General features: G+C 40.0%; 1 protein-coding gene across 3 annotated transcripts in view; it reads left to right on the plus strand.

Moving 5' to 3' along the window:
- Window positions 1–17755, plus strand: part of LOC120540989 (rabphilin-3A-like) — a 169171-nt gene that overhangs the window by 134901 nt on the left and 16515 nt on the right. For all 3 annotated transcript variants that reach the window (XM_039772206.1, XM_039772207.1, XM_039772208.1), the window contains 5 exons: window positions 11173–11238; window positions 12298–12351; window positions 13871–14002; window positions 14175–14254; window positions 15018–15092. In XM_039772206.1, coding sequence (XP_039628140.1) covers window positions 11173–11238; window positions 12298–12351; window positions 13871–14002; window positions 14175–14254; window positions 15018–15092 — 407 coding nt within the window. The remainder of the gene's footprint in view (window positions 1–11172; window positions 11239–12297; window positions 12352–13870; window positions 14003–14174; window positions 14255–15017; window positions 15093–17755) is intronic.

Below are 17755 nucleotides of genomic sequence, written 5' to 3' on the forward strand. Positions count from 1 at the left end.
GTTAGTTCAGTCAATTAAAATGGATGGAGCAGACTCTGGTGCTACGGTGCTGCTAGTGTGTTTTATAATCTTTTGGGGGTGGTCCGTTTAAATCTTTTGCACTGGGGGTCTGTGTTGTCCGCGTTGCCACTTTGTATTTCTTGTCTACTAGTGATTTTTACTTTGTCAGTTTGACTTTTACTCTTGCATTAGAAACTTTTTTCTCAGAAACTAAGAGCCAAATTACAAAAGAGGACTAATATAACACCATTTTGTTATTTTGCAAATGTTAAATCTGTTTGTCTTGAACTGGTTATTTTGGACACTCCTTCCACCTTCACATTTCACCTTCTCAAAAGACAAATAATGATAACCAACCATGACGTTACAGTGTACTTATGTTAATGTTAATTGTATAGATTTTGATTTTTTTTTTTTTAATAAATAAAGTAGACTACCTAGCACTTGGCAGCAGCACCAAGTACCCCGTTTTAGGGGTATGTCATAGCAGAATGGGGCTGCTCTTCTTGCAATTTATGCTTAATTAGTAATTAAGTGTCACCCTCTGAAACTGGACTTGTTGTCTTGCAACTGGTAGATCCCAGAATTTGCAGATTGGCTGTGCCACATTTTGTACACTTCTCCCTAATGGATGCACTCCACAAGGCAGTGAGATGGGCGTCCTGTTGTATCCTGTGTGATAACAGCACCACGACTCCTGTCGTAGGTCTCACGATCACAAATAATGAGAAATAAATAGATCTCTTGGTAAAACTAAGGAGATGGTCATACATTTCAGAATGCAAGAGGCAGAACATGCTCTCATCTACATGGGCAGGTATTTTGTGGAGCGACTCAGCAGCTTTGCATTTCTTAGTGTTACCACCAGTGAGAGTCTGATAGGGTGCATCAAACGTTTACTGTCTTCAAGAAGACGCAACAATGCCTTTTCTTTCTTCAGATGTCTGAAGAAAACCAGATTGTCAGTGCTTAGCAAACTCTTAAAGGTTCACATTTGAGCTTGTCCTTTCCTGGAATGGCCAAGGTTTGTAGGGCAACACAGATGGTGGTGGAGTAGGCTACTTGTGGCACATAGCTCCCTTCTGCCCGACTCATATGTAACACACGGCATCTCAGAAAAGGCATGTGATATTATTCAAGACCCCGAGAAGCACAAGCTCACTTTTCTTCTTCCTTGGTTTAGGTCCATTAGTACTCCTAGCACTTTTATATTCAGGAACAGTTTTGACCCTCTGGCCTTAATTCTACTCAACGGCCACTCGGAATAACAACTGCTTGTGTGTTCCTTTAATGTTTGATGTGGTATTCATTGTTTGTTGTTGATATTGTCAATTGACTGTGGGAGACATGCAGGTAAGAAGTGCATTACGATAATCAATTTGAATTTGAAGTCGTTTCTTACTGGATGGCAGAGGAGTGCAGTGACTAGCGCTACTCCCACAAAAGTTCAGTGATCAATATTAGATTACTGAACAGGTCCTTCAGAAAAATCTGTATCCATACCTGTCCCAGCACCCTCCAAACCTTTGAGGTTTTGGGTTCTTCCCACAATCAAATTGCTTATGTCAGCGGTGGCTTTTAGTTAGTCTGTTGTGCATATATACGTGTTCTACACCTGTCTTGTGTACAAGTATAATTGTGATAAAACATGGGATGTTATGGAATTCATAAAGTGGGTTCACAAAATAGGGAAAATGAATATGGAAACATGCTAAGTAACTCTATTGCCTTATCACGCCTAGGAACGAGGATCATTTAGGAGCCGGGTCACTGTCCCACTATTTGTTTGTGTGTTTTTCTTTTGTGTTTGTTTGGATTTCACCCCACATTCTGCAAGATTGATTTTGGGTTAATGAAGGGTACAAAGTTGTTCCGATTATCATGCGACTGTGGGTTTGAATGCGTTAGTCTGCTGTATGGTGCACCTGCATGTCATTAAATGTTAGCTGCCCATCCATTTTCATTGCTTGGCTTTTCTGGTGTAATAAACCCTCATATTTTCACTGCATCAAATCCTAATTGAAGTCTTCATTTACCTTGCTGTAAAACACTGCATTGTTTAACAATGAACCAGAGAACAATGGACTGTAACATGTTGCAGGAGCAGGACATATGTGCTTCAGTAACTTGAGATCTTCTTTTATCTCCTTTTATAATGTACTGATCTTCTTCGAAAGACTTAAAATGTTTTCAACAGAAGTTATTTCAAGAATGAAAACTTCAAAAATTTTACTCACCTGACTCCAGAACTCTTCCTGAAATGTACAAGAGATGACAGCAGTCCTGATCATCCAATTATGTCTGTGCTGCTCCACCTCTGGGTTTCCTCAAAATACTTTTTATACCTGCATAAGTGAAACCTGTAGACTATAGATAATAATAATAATAATAACAATAATAACTTATACAGTGGAACCTCGGGTCATGACCGTAATTCGTTCCAAAACTCGTAACCCGATTTAGGTGTGACACGAAGTAATTTCCCCCATAGTGTTGCATGTAAATACAATTAATCAGTTCCAGACCGTATGAACTGTATGTAAATATTAATTTTTTTAGTTTTTAAGCATAAATATAGTTAATGATACCATAGACTGCACAGCATAATAGTAAATTAAATGTAAAAACATGGAATAACACTGAGAAAACCTTGAACAACAGAGAAAACTAACAGTGTAAGAGTTTGTGCTATAGTGCTACAAAACACTCGCTAAAAACATTTTTTTTAAATGAGTTTTAAGCACAGGGAAAAAAAATGAACATTTGAAAAATCCGTAATTTAATAAACCACCAAGAAAAGTAACATTGCAACAATGCACGCAACGAACCGATCGCTGTAAACAGAAGTGAAGTGGAGGTTAAAGTCCAATAGAAAAAAGTCTTCATTAAATACAATGAGGTTAAAACAATGCTGGAATCAGTCGCTTTAAAAACAAGCCCAGTGCATCGTGTGTGTGTGTGTGTGTGTGTCTCTCTCTCTGTCTCTCGCTCTGAACTGAGACTGAACACGTGTGGAAATCATCAGCGCGCACAAACCGAAAGGGAAACTGGCTTGTTCGTATACCAGATGCAAAACTTTTTGGTCGTAACCCGATTTGTACGTGTTCAGAGACGTTCGTGAACTGAGGTTCCACAGTATTTGAATTTCAATGCTTGGTCTTTTGTTTTTTTAGTGGTTTCCCACGGCAGACAGCCTTGTTTATAATGTAAAATCATATTCTTTTTTTATCTCCACTGTAAGCCATTATTGTAATCTACTATAAAAGATTCTAAAACCAAATCTTTGTTTTAATAACTCTGGGATTACTGTAGCTTTACTGGTGTAATGAATTAAACATGGAAGCATGAAACCTCTCTTTAACATTCTGGTGAGTTTCTTGTGCAGGCAAATATGTATTTCTGTTCACTGCAGCAAATTGCTACATCTTCTTGTAGGGGTGCAGTCTATTTAAAAAAAAGTCTGTATGGCATGATTATTTTTATGTTATTCTGTCGAAACATTTGAGAGACAAATGCTGCTCCTTAAAAGATGTAAAATGTGTCAAAGCTCCAAGTAATCCTGTTATAAAGAGTTCTATGTCTCATGTGGAATGGGTGTGGAAAGAAAAGGAATACTTGTATCAGCACAGTCGAGTTGTTTTCTCTAAAAGTCCCACACAGCGTATAGCATTTTGTTGAACTGTTCGTCTCCAAACCCCCTTACTCAGCATGTCTAACATTTTTTGTTGGCTCAGAGCTCAGCGTCATCATTATTTCCATCAACGTCATTGCCATTTTCCAGGTTTATCCAGGTTCTTTTCATATTGTTTGCCACCACTGAGCGTGTCTTCCTTGCTCTCCCTCTGGGCCTCATCTCCTTCATGTCCGTGCACCTCTTTATCCAATCAATACAGTTTACAATACAATACAGTTTATTTTTGTATAGCCCAAAATCACACAGGAAGTGCCGCAATGGGCTTTAACAGGCCCTGCCTCTTGACAGCCCCCCAGCCTTGACTCTCTGAGAAGACAAGGAAAAACTCCCAATAAAAACCTTGTAGGGAAAAATGGAAGAAACCTCGGGAAAGGCAGTTCAAAGAGAGACCCCTTTCCAGGTAGGTTGGGCGTGCAGTAGGTGTCAAAAGTAGGGGGTCAATACAATACAATATACACAACAGAACAATTCCTTAAGACAGCATAATAAAAATTTTAGAATTACGGTTTAACAGTAGATGATATGACATAATTAGGTTTCGATATTTTTAGAGTCCTGGAGACCTCATCCATCTAGCTGCATCTCCATTTGGCCATGCCACGGCTGAAACATTGCTCCGATGAAAGGACCTCTCTTTCCCATGATTCCTGTGATCCTCCATCAGGGATGACTTTACCATAGGCAGGCAAACAACTTGGCAGGTGGGCCGTGGCACCAATGGCCACATTTGGGTACCGAGAAAAGAAACAGAATAGGTGAGGGTTAGTATTCAAATATAATTATCATGTTACTTATGTTATAGTGCTAATGACTAACAACAGAGATGCAGTATGTACAGTTAATCAGCAGCTCTAGTCAGGATATGCTAAACTGAAGTAGTGAGTCTTCAGCCGGGATTTAAAGGCTGAGACCGAGGGGGCATCTCTTATGGAAGCAGGAAGACCATTCCACAGTTTAGGGGCCCTGTAACTAAAAGCTCGACCTCCCACTGTTATTTTATTAATCCTTGGAATCCTAAGCAGACCGGCATCTTGAGATCTTAATGTGCTCAGGTTTGTAAGTCATGATAAGTTCAGACAAGTAAGCGGACCTTGGCCGTTTAATGCTTTATATGTTAAAAGGAGGATTTTGAAATCTGCCCTAAACTTAACTGGGAGCCAGTGTAAAGATTTAAGAACTGGGGTTATGTGTTCGTATTTTCTTGTTCTTGTAATAATTCTTGCAGCGCATTTTGGATTAACTGGAGGCTGTATAGAGAACAGTTTGAACATCCAGTGAACACCGCATTGCAGTAGTCAATCCTACTAGAGATAAATGCATGAATTAATTTCTCACAATCCTGTTTATTTAGAAAGCCTTAATTTCCTAATATTTTTAAGATGGAAAAACATGTTTTGGACGACTTTGTAATATGCTTTAAATGACATGCTAGAGTCAAAGATAACTCCTAGATTGCGGGCTGATTCAGTAAAATTAATTGGGATTCCAACTGAGTTAAATGATGACAAAATATTGCTGTGATCAGCGTCATTCCCTCCAACAATTAACATCTCTGTTTTATCTGTATTTAAAGACAAGTAGTTCTCATTCATCCATTCCTTTAATTCACTAACACAACTAATTAAAGACAACATCGGAGAAACTTCATTTGATTTAAATGAAAGGTATAACTGGGTGTCATCTGCATACAGTGAAAATTAACATTATGTTTCCTAATGAGAGATCCCAGTGGAAGCATGTAAAGTGAAAACAGTAAAGGTCCCAGTACTGAGCCCTGCGGACACCATATTGAACTTCTGTGTATAATGATGGAGTACTGTCAGCACATTTCTGTACATACTGGAATCGATTTGATAAATAAGAACTGAACCAAGCGAGCACGGGCCTGTAAGCCCAACATCGTTTTCTAGCCTGTGCAGTAAAATAGAATGGTCAATGGTGTCAAATGCTGCACTTAAGTCCAACAACATAATTACAGTGGAATTTCCTTCATCAGAGGATATCAGAATGTCATTTACAACCCGTGTTAGTGCCGTTTCTGTACTATGACCAGTGCGAAAGCCAGACTGGAATTTCTCAAATAAATTGTAATGCGTAAGGTGTGACTGAAGCTGACTGGCGACTACTTTCTCTAGTATTTTAGAGAGAAATGGTAAATTTGAAATAGGCCTATAGTTATTTAGTATGTGTGGGTCTAGGTCTGACTTTTTAAGTAAAGGTTTAATGACTGACACTTTTAGTGCATCAGGTACTGTGCCATGCAATAATGAACTATTGATAATGTTAGAATAGGTGCTACAAGAACATCCATTCCACTTTTTACTAGTTTTATTGGCAGTGGATCTAGGGAACAAGTAGTGGGCTTCATTTTAGAAATTAAAGTTAAGACTTCCTGCTCAGTTACAGGATTAAAATTATTAAAGTGCTGAATGCAATGTGAGCAGGGTCTGCTAAGCTAGTATTTGGTTTGTACTGTGATGCTGAGATCTGGGATCTTATATTTTTAATTTTCTCATTGAAGAAGTTCATAAAGTCTGTACTGCTAATATCTGTTGGTATTTTGCACTGTTGATCTGAATTCCCATTTGTTAATTTAGCCACTGCTCTAAAAAGTACCCTAGGATTTTTATTATTGCTATCTATTAATGTAGAATAGTATTCTGAGCGAGCTTTAAAGAGGGCCTTTTATATTTATTAACACTCTCTGTCCATGCAATTTGAAAGACATGTAGCTTTGTTGTTCTCCATCTGCTCCAGTTTTCGACACTCTAATTTAAGAGCTCGAGTGTTTTCATTAAACCAGGGAGAGTTTCTATGTGCTTTGATCACTTTTGTTTTTAGGGGAGCCACTGTGTCCAGAGCATCTCTCAAGGTCACATTATAATGTGATATTAGCTGATCTAAATTGTTTTCCACGTTTACATTTGATGTTAACTGATCTAAATGGTTTTCCACAATTACACTCGACTTACTCAAGGTATCTATAAATTTTGAAGCAGAATTACAATCTAGATGTCGCACTGTCTTTGTTTTAATCTGCGAGTGCTGGCATGGGCAGAACTAAATCAAACGTAATTAAGAAGTGATCGGAAATAACTACATTTAATGGAGTAATATTTAAATTTTGAATTTCAACTTTGTAAGTTATAATTAAATCTAATGTATGGTTATGATTATGAGTTGGACCTTTGACAATCTGACAAAATCCTACTGAATTTAACAAATAAGTAAAACATTTGCTAAAAGTGTCAGTTTCCACATCAATGTGTACATTAAAATCCCCATCAGAACTACGTGATCATAATTTATAGCCAAATCAGACAGAAGGTTGCTAAATTCAGTCATGAACAATGAATATGGCCCTGGTGGTCTGTAGACTAGCACTATAATTGTGTTGGAATCTGTTTTAATATTTAAAATGAATGCCTCAAAGGATGTAAAGTTGCCTAAATTTTTAGGAGTGATTTGCATTTTGTTACAATGAATTATTCCAAGGCCTCCTCCTCGACCAGAATCTCTAGACTTATGAAGGAACGAGTATCCATCTGGTGACGCCTCAGCTAGGGAACAGTGTCACATTTACTAAGCCAGGTTTCAGTAAGAAGACACAGATCAGATTTTGTACTTAATATTATATCATTTACCAAAACAGCTTTAGTGCCAAGAGAGCGAATGTTCAATAAACAGCATTTAAAACTGCATGGTTCTTTCTGAACTGCTGATATATTTTTTGTTTTAATTTGAATTAAATTTCTATTACAGATGCCCCTGGTGGAGTGTCTGGTTTTATCCCTTGGTCTAATTATACACCTTATTTTTTGGTTATCAATTAATTTATGGTTTGTTTCAAGACTAAATTTACTGGATGCCCCACAACAGGGATTATGGGTAACAGCTTCAGGAAAATAACAGGTGGGATAAACAACAGCCTGTGATTTAAGATCACATGACTGCGGCCTGGATGGTGCTCTAATCAGTCAACCAGGCAGTTTTGCTGCCATATTTTGGGATAATACATAAGATCCCTCCAGTTAGGATGAAGACCATCTCTTCTGAAAAATCCAGGCCTTTCCCAAAAATCATCCCAATTGTTCACAAATGCTATGCTTTTATTTGCACACCAGGTTTCTAGCCAGCAGTGAAAGGAATGCAATCTGCTATAAATCACATCCCCTCTATACAATCTTGGTAAGGGACCAGATACAATTAAATTCCGACATTTTGTTTTAGCTTTGGTGCATAGAGATGAAGTTCGCTTTAATACCTCAGATTGCTGTAAATAAATATCATTAGTGCCGACATGCAGCAATAAGGTAGATACTTCATCGTCGGCAACACGGTCCAATGCGGCCTTTATGCCAGAAATCTTGGCCCCTGCAAGGCACTTAACATTAACTGCTGGTTTAACATAGTTTGGAATTCTAACATTCCGCACTATGGAATCGCCAATTATGAGCACTTTATTATTCTCAGTTTCCACAGGCGCTGGAGAGCTGAGAACCTGTTCTGGGTCCGAATTGGTGACCTGGGTTCTGGGGGACTAAATTTTGGATTCTTAGACCCCCGTCTTACTGTTACCCACTCGCCCTGTGGCTGAATTGGTGCTGCTGATTTCGGCCTCGCACTGACTACAGTGGGACCTGGAGAGACTGAAGCGAATCAGATGTAGCGAATTGTCTAAACAAACCGAGTCGATCCAATTTTCGGTTTGCCTAATCGCTATCAGATTCCTAACGCGGTCCTCCAATTCGCGTATTTTCCCGACCAACTCTAAATTAACTAAACATTTTTGGCAGGTGAAGCTATCTGCACTGTCGGCCGGAAAACCTGAGCTGTACATACTGCAGGACACACAACATATAAACGTGCCCTCGATGGGCAGAGAGCAGATAGAACTTACATTAAATGTTGAAGTCATCTTTGCCGTTTTATAGGTGCTTCTGCGCTTTCCGTGTTGAGCTGAATCACCGTCGCTTTTAAGTTTCCACCACCCGCTAAGTGATCGACTTTAATTTCTCACTGCCGGTTATTTCTACTGGTCAGCTGCCGGCTTTATCTCAGGTGAACTTGCTCGTGTGCTTTCAAAGGGCTACGTGCCTGTGGGAGACGCCGCCGCTCTCTGCTTCCTCTCGCTGATCCGCTCTCTGCTTCCGCTGATCCGCTCTCTGCTTCCGCCGCTGATCCGCTCTCTGCTTCCGCTTCGCTGATCCGCTCTCTGCTTCCGCTCGCTGATCCGCTCTCTGCTTCCGCTCGCTGATCCGCTCTCTGCTTCCGCTCGCTGATCCGCTCTCTGCTTCCGCTCGCTGATCCGCTCTCTGCTTCCGCTCATTCTCTGCATTTTGCTCCACATGCCCATACCACCTTAGACTGGTCCTTCTCAACACAATACTTATTGCCTCCACACCCAGTCTTCTCTTTACTCAGCATTTGTCTTTATTGTAGTCCACGACACTCTGCATGTCCACCTGTACAACAACAACATCAACATTTATTTATATAGCACATTTTCATACAAACAGTAGCTCAAAGTGCTTGAAGTGTACAGCTCAAAGTACATGTTTTAAAAGAGAATAGTACAAGATCATCAACTGGATAATTTATTTTTTTTTATGTGGCAGCATGCTTTGTTGTCTGTAAGGCTGTAGATTGCAAATGATAGGATGATGACGACACAAACCTCATAATTTCATTATTGATCTATCAGAATAGCTAATAGTTGATTCATTATCTTGTATTTTTAATTTGTTAAATAAAGATGCATCTGGCTGATCTTTCCATGTGATGTCTCACAACTTGTATATTCATATTGTGGAAGCCGGCCCGGACACAGACCGGTGGACACGTTCATGTCACCCAACACAAGTTTATTGTACATTATTTACAAGTTCAAAGTGCGCACAAACCCCAAAACTCCCCAAAGTCCAGGCCAACACCAATGCCTCTTTCCTTCTTCAGGCCTCTTTCAGAGGTCTTGTCCACTCCACTCCTGACTCACGCCATCGTATGAAGGGAGGCGGCCCATTTTATACCCGGATGTGCTCCCGGTGCTTCCCAGCAATCTCCTACGGACACGCCCCCATGTGGCAGAAGTGCCGGCAGCATACCCGGAAGCACTCTGGGTGTCCCCAGTCTTCTTCCCCGCAGCACTTCCGGGTGTGACAGAAGTGCTGAGATCCAGGGCTCCAAAGGCATGGGTGGCGCCCCCTGGCGGTGACCACGGGCCCCTACAGGGTGGAGCTTCAAAGCTCTGTACCTGTGGCCCCCAAAGGAACCAGGGTAGTCGCCCCCATATAGTCTGGGGAAGGCGTAACCCTACTCCGGTCTGGTTGCCACCCCAGCCATCTCTGACAATATTTATAGTTTCTTGGGTAAATTTGAATTTGTTGTCATGTGATCTTTTTCCATGTCACATAATGCTATTAAGGTTAGTGTTTCCACCTCACATGTTTGACTTCTGATAGGGATACATTATCTAAAATTTGCATGTTACACCTTTGTTTAGAAATGCTGCTGGATAGAGTGAGTAATTAATTATAAACTAGCTTTTTATCTTGGCTGATGTTGATTACCCCAAGATTCTGTATTAGATAAAGCCAGTTAAGACTGAATGAGCGGAAAGACTGTTGTTTTGACAAGTTTCTTCTGAGAGCTTGCTTGAAAATAGTAGCCTGCCTCAGTTTATAGCCTAAATTGCCTCTGCCTTCATGATTTGACATACAAAAGGAAGTTGTGCCCATTCTTTCTTCCAATTTTTTGTGGTGGCAGAATCCTTACGCAAAGGGTCCTTCTAACTGCAAGCTTGTAAATGAGTATTTTAATATACATCTTTTCTGTATTTCAGATTTGTGGTCACACGTGCATCTGAGTCTTGTAATCTGTCTTAATTGTGTCAGGATATAAACATACTGGAGATTTTTCTCTACTGTCCAAACTTTTGTTTTTATTCCTCTCTGTACTTCTTCTTGTCACATGTGGAGTCAGTTTTTGATTTCCATTTGCAAATTTCCTTTACTTTTAGTGTATTATGTTTCAGTATGTGTTGGAGCATTTCGAAAACTGGAAACATGTTAAAATTCTACTAAAGATCATCACTGAAGAGGCCAGCATTTCATTAAATCTAGAATCTACATCAGCTTTCAGTAGAAATGAGCATTAGATTTTGGTTTCCAGGATCCTCCTGTAATCACAAACGTTCATTCCTATCAGTTTCATAGTACATCACTTCATGCAGCCATTCATATCAGATTTTTGTTTCATTAGTTGTCTTTTCCTGCAAATTGCGGAATGTAGAAAACCTACATTTTTGTGTTTTTTTGCAGTAGCCTGTAGAAAATGGATGTCTTTGTTCATTTTTTCCTCCCAGCTCTCCTTTGTTAATCTGTTCTCATCATTATCGTCCTCCTCACTCCCAGGAAACCTAATGTCTTGTGTCTGTCTTTCTACTGCTTCACTTTGTGCTGTCAACTGATGTCTTTCAGCTGTTAAAAGAGCTACTTCTGTGCAGGCACCTCGTCCAGCACCAGTGGTCCAGGCAACTCAGCCAGGTAAGGAATGAATGCCAACGTGAGCACAAATGTGAACCCTTGAGCTGCAGTCAATCTTTCAGTGTTGCGCATGATTTAATAATATTTAGGACATTGCAATTTGAATTTGAAGAGTAAAGCCTCCTGTTTAAAAGAAGATTTCTAGTCTTCTACCTTTATATAAAAACAAAAGAACAGAGTACGCCTGTCCCACAGTTAAGTCTTTACCAGGTCTCCGTAACTTTGCACTCTTTGCTGTTGCACTAAGAACACTTGTGTATTTTTCCCCCTTTTGTTCTTGGCTACATTATACAATTATATTGTAGACCGTGTGGCCATTAGAGGCGCTGTTGCCCCGTTGATCCCACCAGACAGATGTCCCAGACACACTTGTAAAAGCACAAGAATAATATTTAATAATTCTTGTCAATAAAGTGCCCAAAGCACCGCACTCTCCACAATTATCCAATAATACAATACATACAATAATCAATCACAAATAACAATACTCCACTCCCAGCAGCTCCGTCACACTCCCACCCATCTCTGGCTCCATCTGCTAGGGTTTCCCATAGTCCTTTTAAAGTCTGTGACCCGGAAGTATTTTCTCTTCGGGTCAAATGCCTTCTTCAGGTGTCCCGGAAGTACTGCAGGTTTCCGTCCTCGTGACTCCTACGTACTTCCGGGTTGACGTAACCATAATAGTCCCTAAAATCTTGGTGAGCGGCACCCTACGGGGCTGAAGAGACGGACTCCACGTCCCATGCTGTCCTGAGGAATCCGAGGAACCATTTCCATCCGGGGGAGCTGCCATCTAGCGTCCCGGGGGATGTAGTGCCCTGAAAAGTCTCCTTCTTTCACTTGAGGGACGTCCTGGCCAGAATGAAACGCCGGCCGTCCATCACAACCTTTGACTCTTATTAACTCTGAGTCTAAAACCTTCTCTTACATACCCAATGTACATTTTTACTTTCATGATGTTTAAGAGAATGAATCTTCAATAACCCACTAATTGTAGGTAAACACATGGTCTTACCAGATATTTGTAGCTTATCTTTTTTTTTTTTTTTTTTTGAACAGGGGTAAGGAGTGCACAGAGTGGTCCACCTTCTCGATACCTTGAGCAGAAGCCAGGTAATGCATTTGATATGTAATACTCGCTAATTAAATGATATCAGTTATAGCGGTTTTATCATGAATTTGTTCTGTGACATAAATTTCTCACTTACTCATTTAGTGCGACTGTAGCTCTTTAAACAGAGGTTTCGGTCTTAAATTTACATGCAGTTAAACAGTTGGTTTTTAAAACCACAGAGCAATTAAGTTCTGAAGCCATACATAAATACATGAATCTGAAATTGGCAGGAAAAAATATTCTTACAAAAAGGATCTTTTCCTCGCCATCTTTAGTTTTTGTTCACTCATTTAACGTTTTTTGTTTTGTACTCTCCCACACCATAATCTGTCATCTATGGCGGAGGAGCAAAAGCTTTAGAGTCATCAAAAATTTTGATCTCCGTTTTTCGATGGATCTTGACATTTTAGGGTCATCAGATATTGAAAACATGGATATCTTGATGATGGGTGTGTGTCTGTCAGTCTCTGTGTTTCACAGTTTCTTGAGGACACTCTAGAACTAAACCAGCTTGACTGAAAAATACCAAACTCGAAACTTGAACCTGTTATGAGATGATGATGTGCTTCTTCCATGTGAAGGCTGAAAACCATGAGGACTGATTGAGGCCATTTATGTTAGATAGCATGCCTGGAGGAGGATGGGTGGTCTCGTGTCCACCAGGGGGGCACAATGCGCTTGATTTTTTTTGTATACGTATTTGAAGGTTTTGGCTTGTGGGGACCCGGTGGAAGGCAGAGGGGTCCACACGTACCCAGTTGTCTGGGGCCCAAATCTTTCTGGCGGCGGGCCTGCCTGGAGCCCCTGCAGATTTAGGTTTTTTTTTTTTTTTTTTTTGTTTTCTCCACTCTGGAGTTTTTTTGTTTTTTCTGTCTGCCGTGGCCATCGGACCTTACTTTTATTCTGTGTTAATTAGTGTTGCCTAATTTTGTTTTTTATATTTTGTCTTTTTTTCTCTTTCTTCATCCTGTAAAGCACGTTGAGCTACATCATTTGTATGAAAATGTGCTCTAGAAATAAATGTCGTTGTTGATTCGTTTTTGAACCAAATCGTGCAAGAGAAAGAGACGCTCTAGAGGAACCCTCAAATACCATAATTGCACAAATTAATTATGAATTCTTCTTATCAATTGCCGATGTAATGCCCTATTTTATGATCAGAAAGATCAGCATCAGAGTGGTAAATAATTACTGAAATGTTAGAGAATAGTTCCAATAACTTGGTTCCTTGGGTGCAAAGCCTTCTTAAACTCACGTCCAAACGATGGAATCCGGAAGTTTTCTGCAGTCTTCTATAATGAGAACGGCTAGCTAATAGTTCCCGTGTGGACACCTGAGCATGTCATTTATTTTGTGGGTCCTATGAATTTCTAGCACATGACAATGGCTGCATGTCCTACTTTAGAATGGCATCTCTTCAGAAATATATCCCTTTGTTGGTGCATTCCCAGCTGTGTTCACCCAAATTAGGAGATTTAATTCCTCTGATTGTGTACTGTTGCTCTTTAATATCTGTAGGTGGTGCGCCAGCAGCTGTTGTACAGCCACAAAGTGTACCGAGAGAGGAGAAGAGGCAACCAGCTCCACCTGCGCAACTCCCACCTGAGGAAGATGAGGAGGATGCCAACAGCTATGACTCTGATGAAGCCAGTAAGCAGTTTGATATGAATGGCCAATGACTGGCACAGATCACCAGTTATACTGGACTTTTATATCTCTACTGAAATATATCGTTTGTAGAGTATGCCATGCGCAACGTGAATTATTAAGTTTGCTGCTTGTCGTATATTAAGCTGGGTTGTTTTTTGAATTTGTTTTTCAGCAACTCTGGGCTCCTTGGAATTCAGTCTGTTATATGACCAAGAAAACAGTTCCTTAAATTGCAGTATCATTAAGGCAAAGGTAGAAACATTTTTTTTTTATTTAAATGTCAGGGTTTGAGGGGTAATGACAAGTTATGGTGAGTCAGTGCCCATTGTTTGTTTGATTTGTGATATTTTTTAAAGGTAAAATAAAGTATCTGTTGACTGCACTGACATGTAGGAGGTAACTGCAGCAGTGCGCCAAGTACAATTTGTCACAAAAGCGGTGAATCCTGGCAACACTGCAAGATAAAAAGCGTGCGGAGGAAATGGATTAATGGATAGATCCAGGTTTTTTTTTTTTTTTTGGTTTGTTTTTTTTTTTACTGCCCATGCCATACTTAGAAAAAAAGTTTTGATAGCAGCAGGCACACTAATCAGAGAGTGAAGAATGAAAGCATGTGATGCAGTTGTTAAGCAGAAAATAAAGATCAAAATTTCCTGTATAAGATGTGCCGTTTAGCATTTGGTGTTGGTTTGCTGTGCGTTCATGAATCTCCGCTTGACAAGGTGAGGATTATTTGACAACTGAATAGAAATAGCCACAGCCATTTCATGTTTTTGGTTCATTTTCAGTTTATACTACCCTTATATCTTTCTGACTTCAGATTCAAGTGACATCTTTACTTACACCTGTCCACCAGTCAATAATGAATTTCTAGTAGTTAAAAATCTTTTGTTTTATGTTGAGGATTTTGCAAGAAGAGGACGCTGTAATAGGTGGTCTTTGTTTATCACAATTCTACTCAAAGCAGAATGCCTTCCCTAAAGAGGACATGAACATTGTGTTTGTCATTTTACAGGGTTTGAAGCCAATGGATTCCAATGGATTAGCTGATCCGTATGTCAAATTGCATCTTCTGCCAGGAGCCAGTAAGGTAACGATAAGGCTATCATGTTAAGGTTATACATTGTAAAGTTGACTGAAGTATTGAATTAAGTATTCTTTGGAGCTTGTGTTTTATATACTGCTGTTTATGGTAGCATTATATTAAACAGCAAAAAGTAAGGAAAAACTAAACTATATGTCAGAGATGGCTGGGGTTGTGACCCGGCCGGGACGCCCCTGTTGCATATGTTCCGGGGGAGCCACCATGGGCGGTTCAATACCTCCCCCCGGGACGCTTGGTGGCAGCCTCCCTGGCCGATGGTGATTCCCCAGCCTCCCGCATGGCTCCATGGGAGATGAAGTCCTCCACAGCCTGGTTGGGAGCTGGGGGTGCTGCCTGGACTCAAGAGCCCGGCTGGATGAGTGTTCAGCCCCACCCAGAGGTGCAATTGGGACCAGGTGGTCAAGCACCTGGAACACTTCCGGGTGGGCTATAAAATGGGCCAGCCTCCACCACTCGACAGCCAGAATTGGGAGGAAGAGGACAAGGTTGCCTGGGAGGAGTGGTGGTGCAAGAAGAAGTGGTGTTTGTGTTGTACTGAAGTGCTTTGGGACTGTGTTGGGCCGGTGGGATCGGGGAAGGCGTGCCCCACAGCTGAAGAGCGAAATGAAGAGTCTGTGCGCCTTTACACGTGCCTCTGCGTAGTCTGTGCCAGGCTGGGCGCCTATATAGCACCTTACTACACATAATCAACCAGGGAAAATTATCAGCTACGTGATTTTAGAAAATAAAGAACTGCATTAAAAAGTCAAATTAAGACAGCAGCATACTTCTGTATACATGAGAGTGAATATACTAAAGCTTTTTAAGAAAACAAACACTATAATTTGTGGTTTGTCAAATATGGAATACATTTATCAAGCAAAATTGTCCTAATTAATAATACTACAGTTAGGAAAAAGAATATTAGATCATTTGTTTTCTGGCAAAACTTTAATTGCAAATTATTTACAGGAATTTTAAGATCTCTTAAAGGAGTTCAAATGTTGATGCATTACAGATGATTGATAAAGACATATTCACATCTCTTAGTGTATTTCTTAGCAGATGTTGCAAAGTGTAAACCGTGAGCAGATGAATGCATAAACTTTTTCACAAAATGTTGCCGGGATCCTCAACCGTTTGCCGATGTATACATAGGGCTGGCAGTACTGCACATTTTTATAACATGCAAAGGAGCAGCGTAACGATGTTCTAGAGTACAGATCGAATACACAGCTCAGTGGTCAACCTACTGCATCACTCAAACAATATATGTGCACGGACTCAACAAAAAGCGTAACACCACTGGTAACAAAGAAGTTTGCAAAGTAAAATACAAGGAGGAGACAGATCATTGAAAAAGTGATTAACCCAGCTCGTAAGTACTGCAGGAAAAGAAAAATAAAGCAGCTGTCATGATTGTTAATGTGAATGTCCAGGGGAGATTTCAAGAAGGGTATAGCAGTGAAGAGCCAACATAATTGTACATCATAGTGGATAAGAAAGAAGTTAAACGTCTGGAATTGTGTAAGAAGTGAGGAGAAGTTTAACTTTGTTAAGTAAGTATTCATTTTGCCTTTGACAGTGCTGGTAAGTAATTCAATAATTCTGAAAGGCACCCACACTATTTACCTTGCCTTTCTCTATTGTAGGAGGTGGGCATCTAGCATTCAAGACTTTATATCAAAGTAACTGAAGCCCACCCATTTTAAGAAACAATATATATCTTTTTATGTATCTATATATATATATATATATATATATAGTGTGTATGTGTGTGTGTAATATAAACACAAACACACTGTAAAGGACAAACATGTAACATTGACTAGGCTGGCTGCTTACTCAATACTTTGAGAAATACTTTTATGATACCAACAACAACAACAACATTTATTTCTATAGCACATTTTCATACAAACAGTAGCTCAAAGTGCTTTACATATTAAAGAATAGAAAAATGAAAGACATAATTATAAAACAAAATAAATCAACATTAACATCGAATAAGAGTAAGGTTCAATGGCCAGGGGACAGAAAAACAAAAAACTCCAGACGGCTGGAGAAAAATAAAATCTGTAGGGATTCCAGAACATGATACCGCCCAGTCCCTCTGGGCATTCTACCTAATATAAATGAAACAGTCCTCTTTGGATTTAGGGTTCTCACGGAAGGGCTTGATGATGATGATGGTCACGTAGACTTCTTCCTTTAATCCGTCCATCATTGTTGGTGCATCATGAAGCTTTGAGTAGGTGGAGGTGGCGCAGGCCACCACCACAAAGAAACCGGAAAAAGAAACAGAAAGAGAGTTGGGGTCAGTACGGATTTTAGAGCCACCATGAATAGTTGTTATGATGAATTGAACATACAGAGTATCAGGATTAAGTTAAATTACGATTAAAATGAAGTTATAAAAAGGCCATGTTAAAGTAATGTGTTTTCAGCAGTGTTTTAAAGTGCTCCACCTTATTAACCTGGCGAATTCCTACTGGCAGGCTATTCCAGATTTTAGGTGCATAACAGCAGAAGGTCGCCTCACCACTTCTTTTAAGTTTTGCTTTTGGAATTCTAAGGAGACACTCATTTGAGGATCTGAGGTTACGATTTGGAATATAAGGTGTCAGACATTCTGATATATAAGATGGGGCGAGGTTATTTAAGGCTTT

The sequence above is a fragment of the Polypterus senegalus genome, chromosome 12 (genome assembly GCF_016835505.1).
Source record: "Polypterus senegalus isolate Bchr_013 chromosome 12, ASM1683550v1, whole genome shotgun sequence".
Classification (NCBI taxonomy): domain Eukaryota; kingdom Metazoa; phylum Chordata; class Cladistia; order Polypteriformes; family Polypteridae; genus Polypterus; species Polypterus senegalus.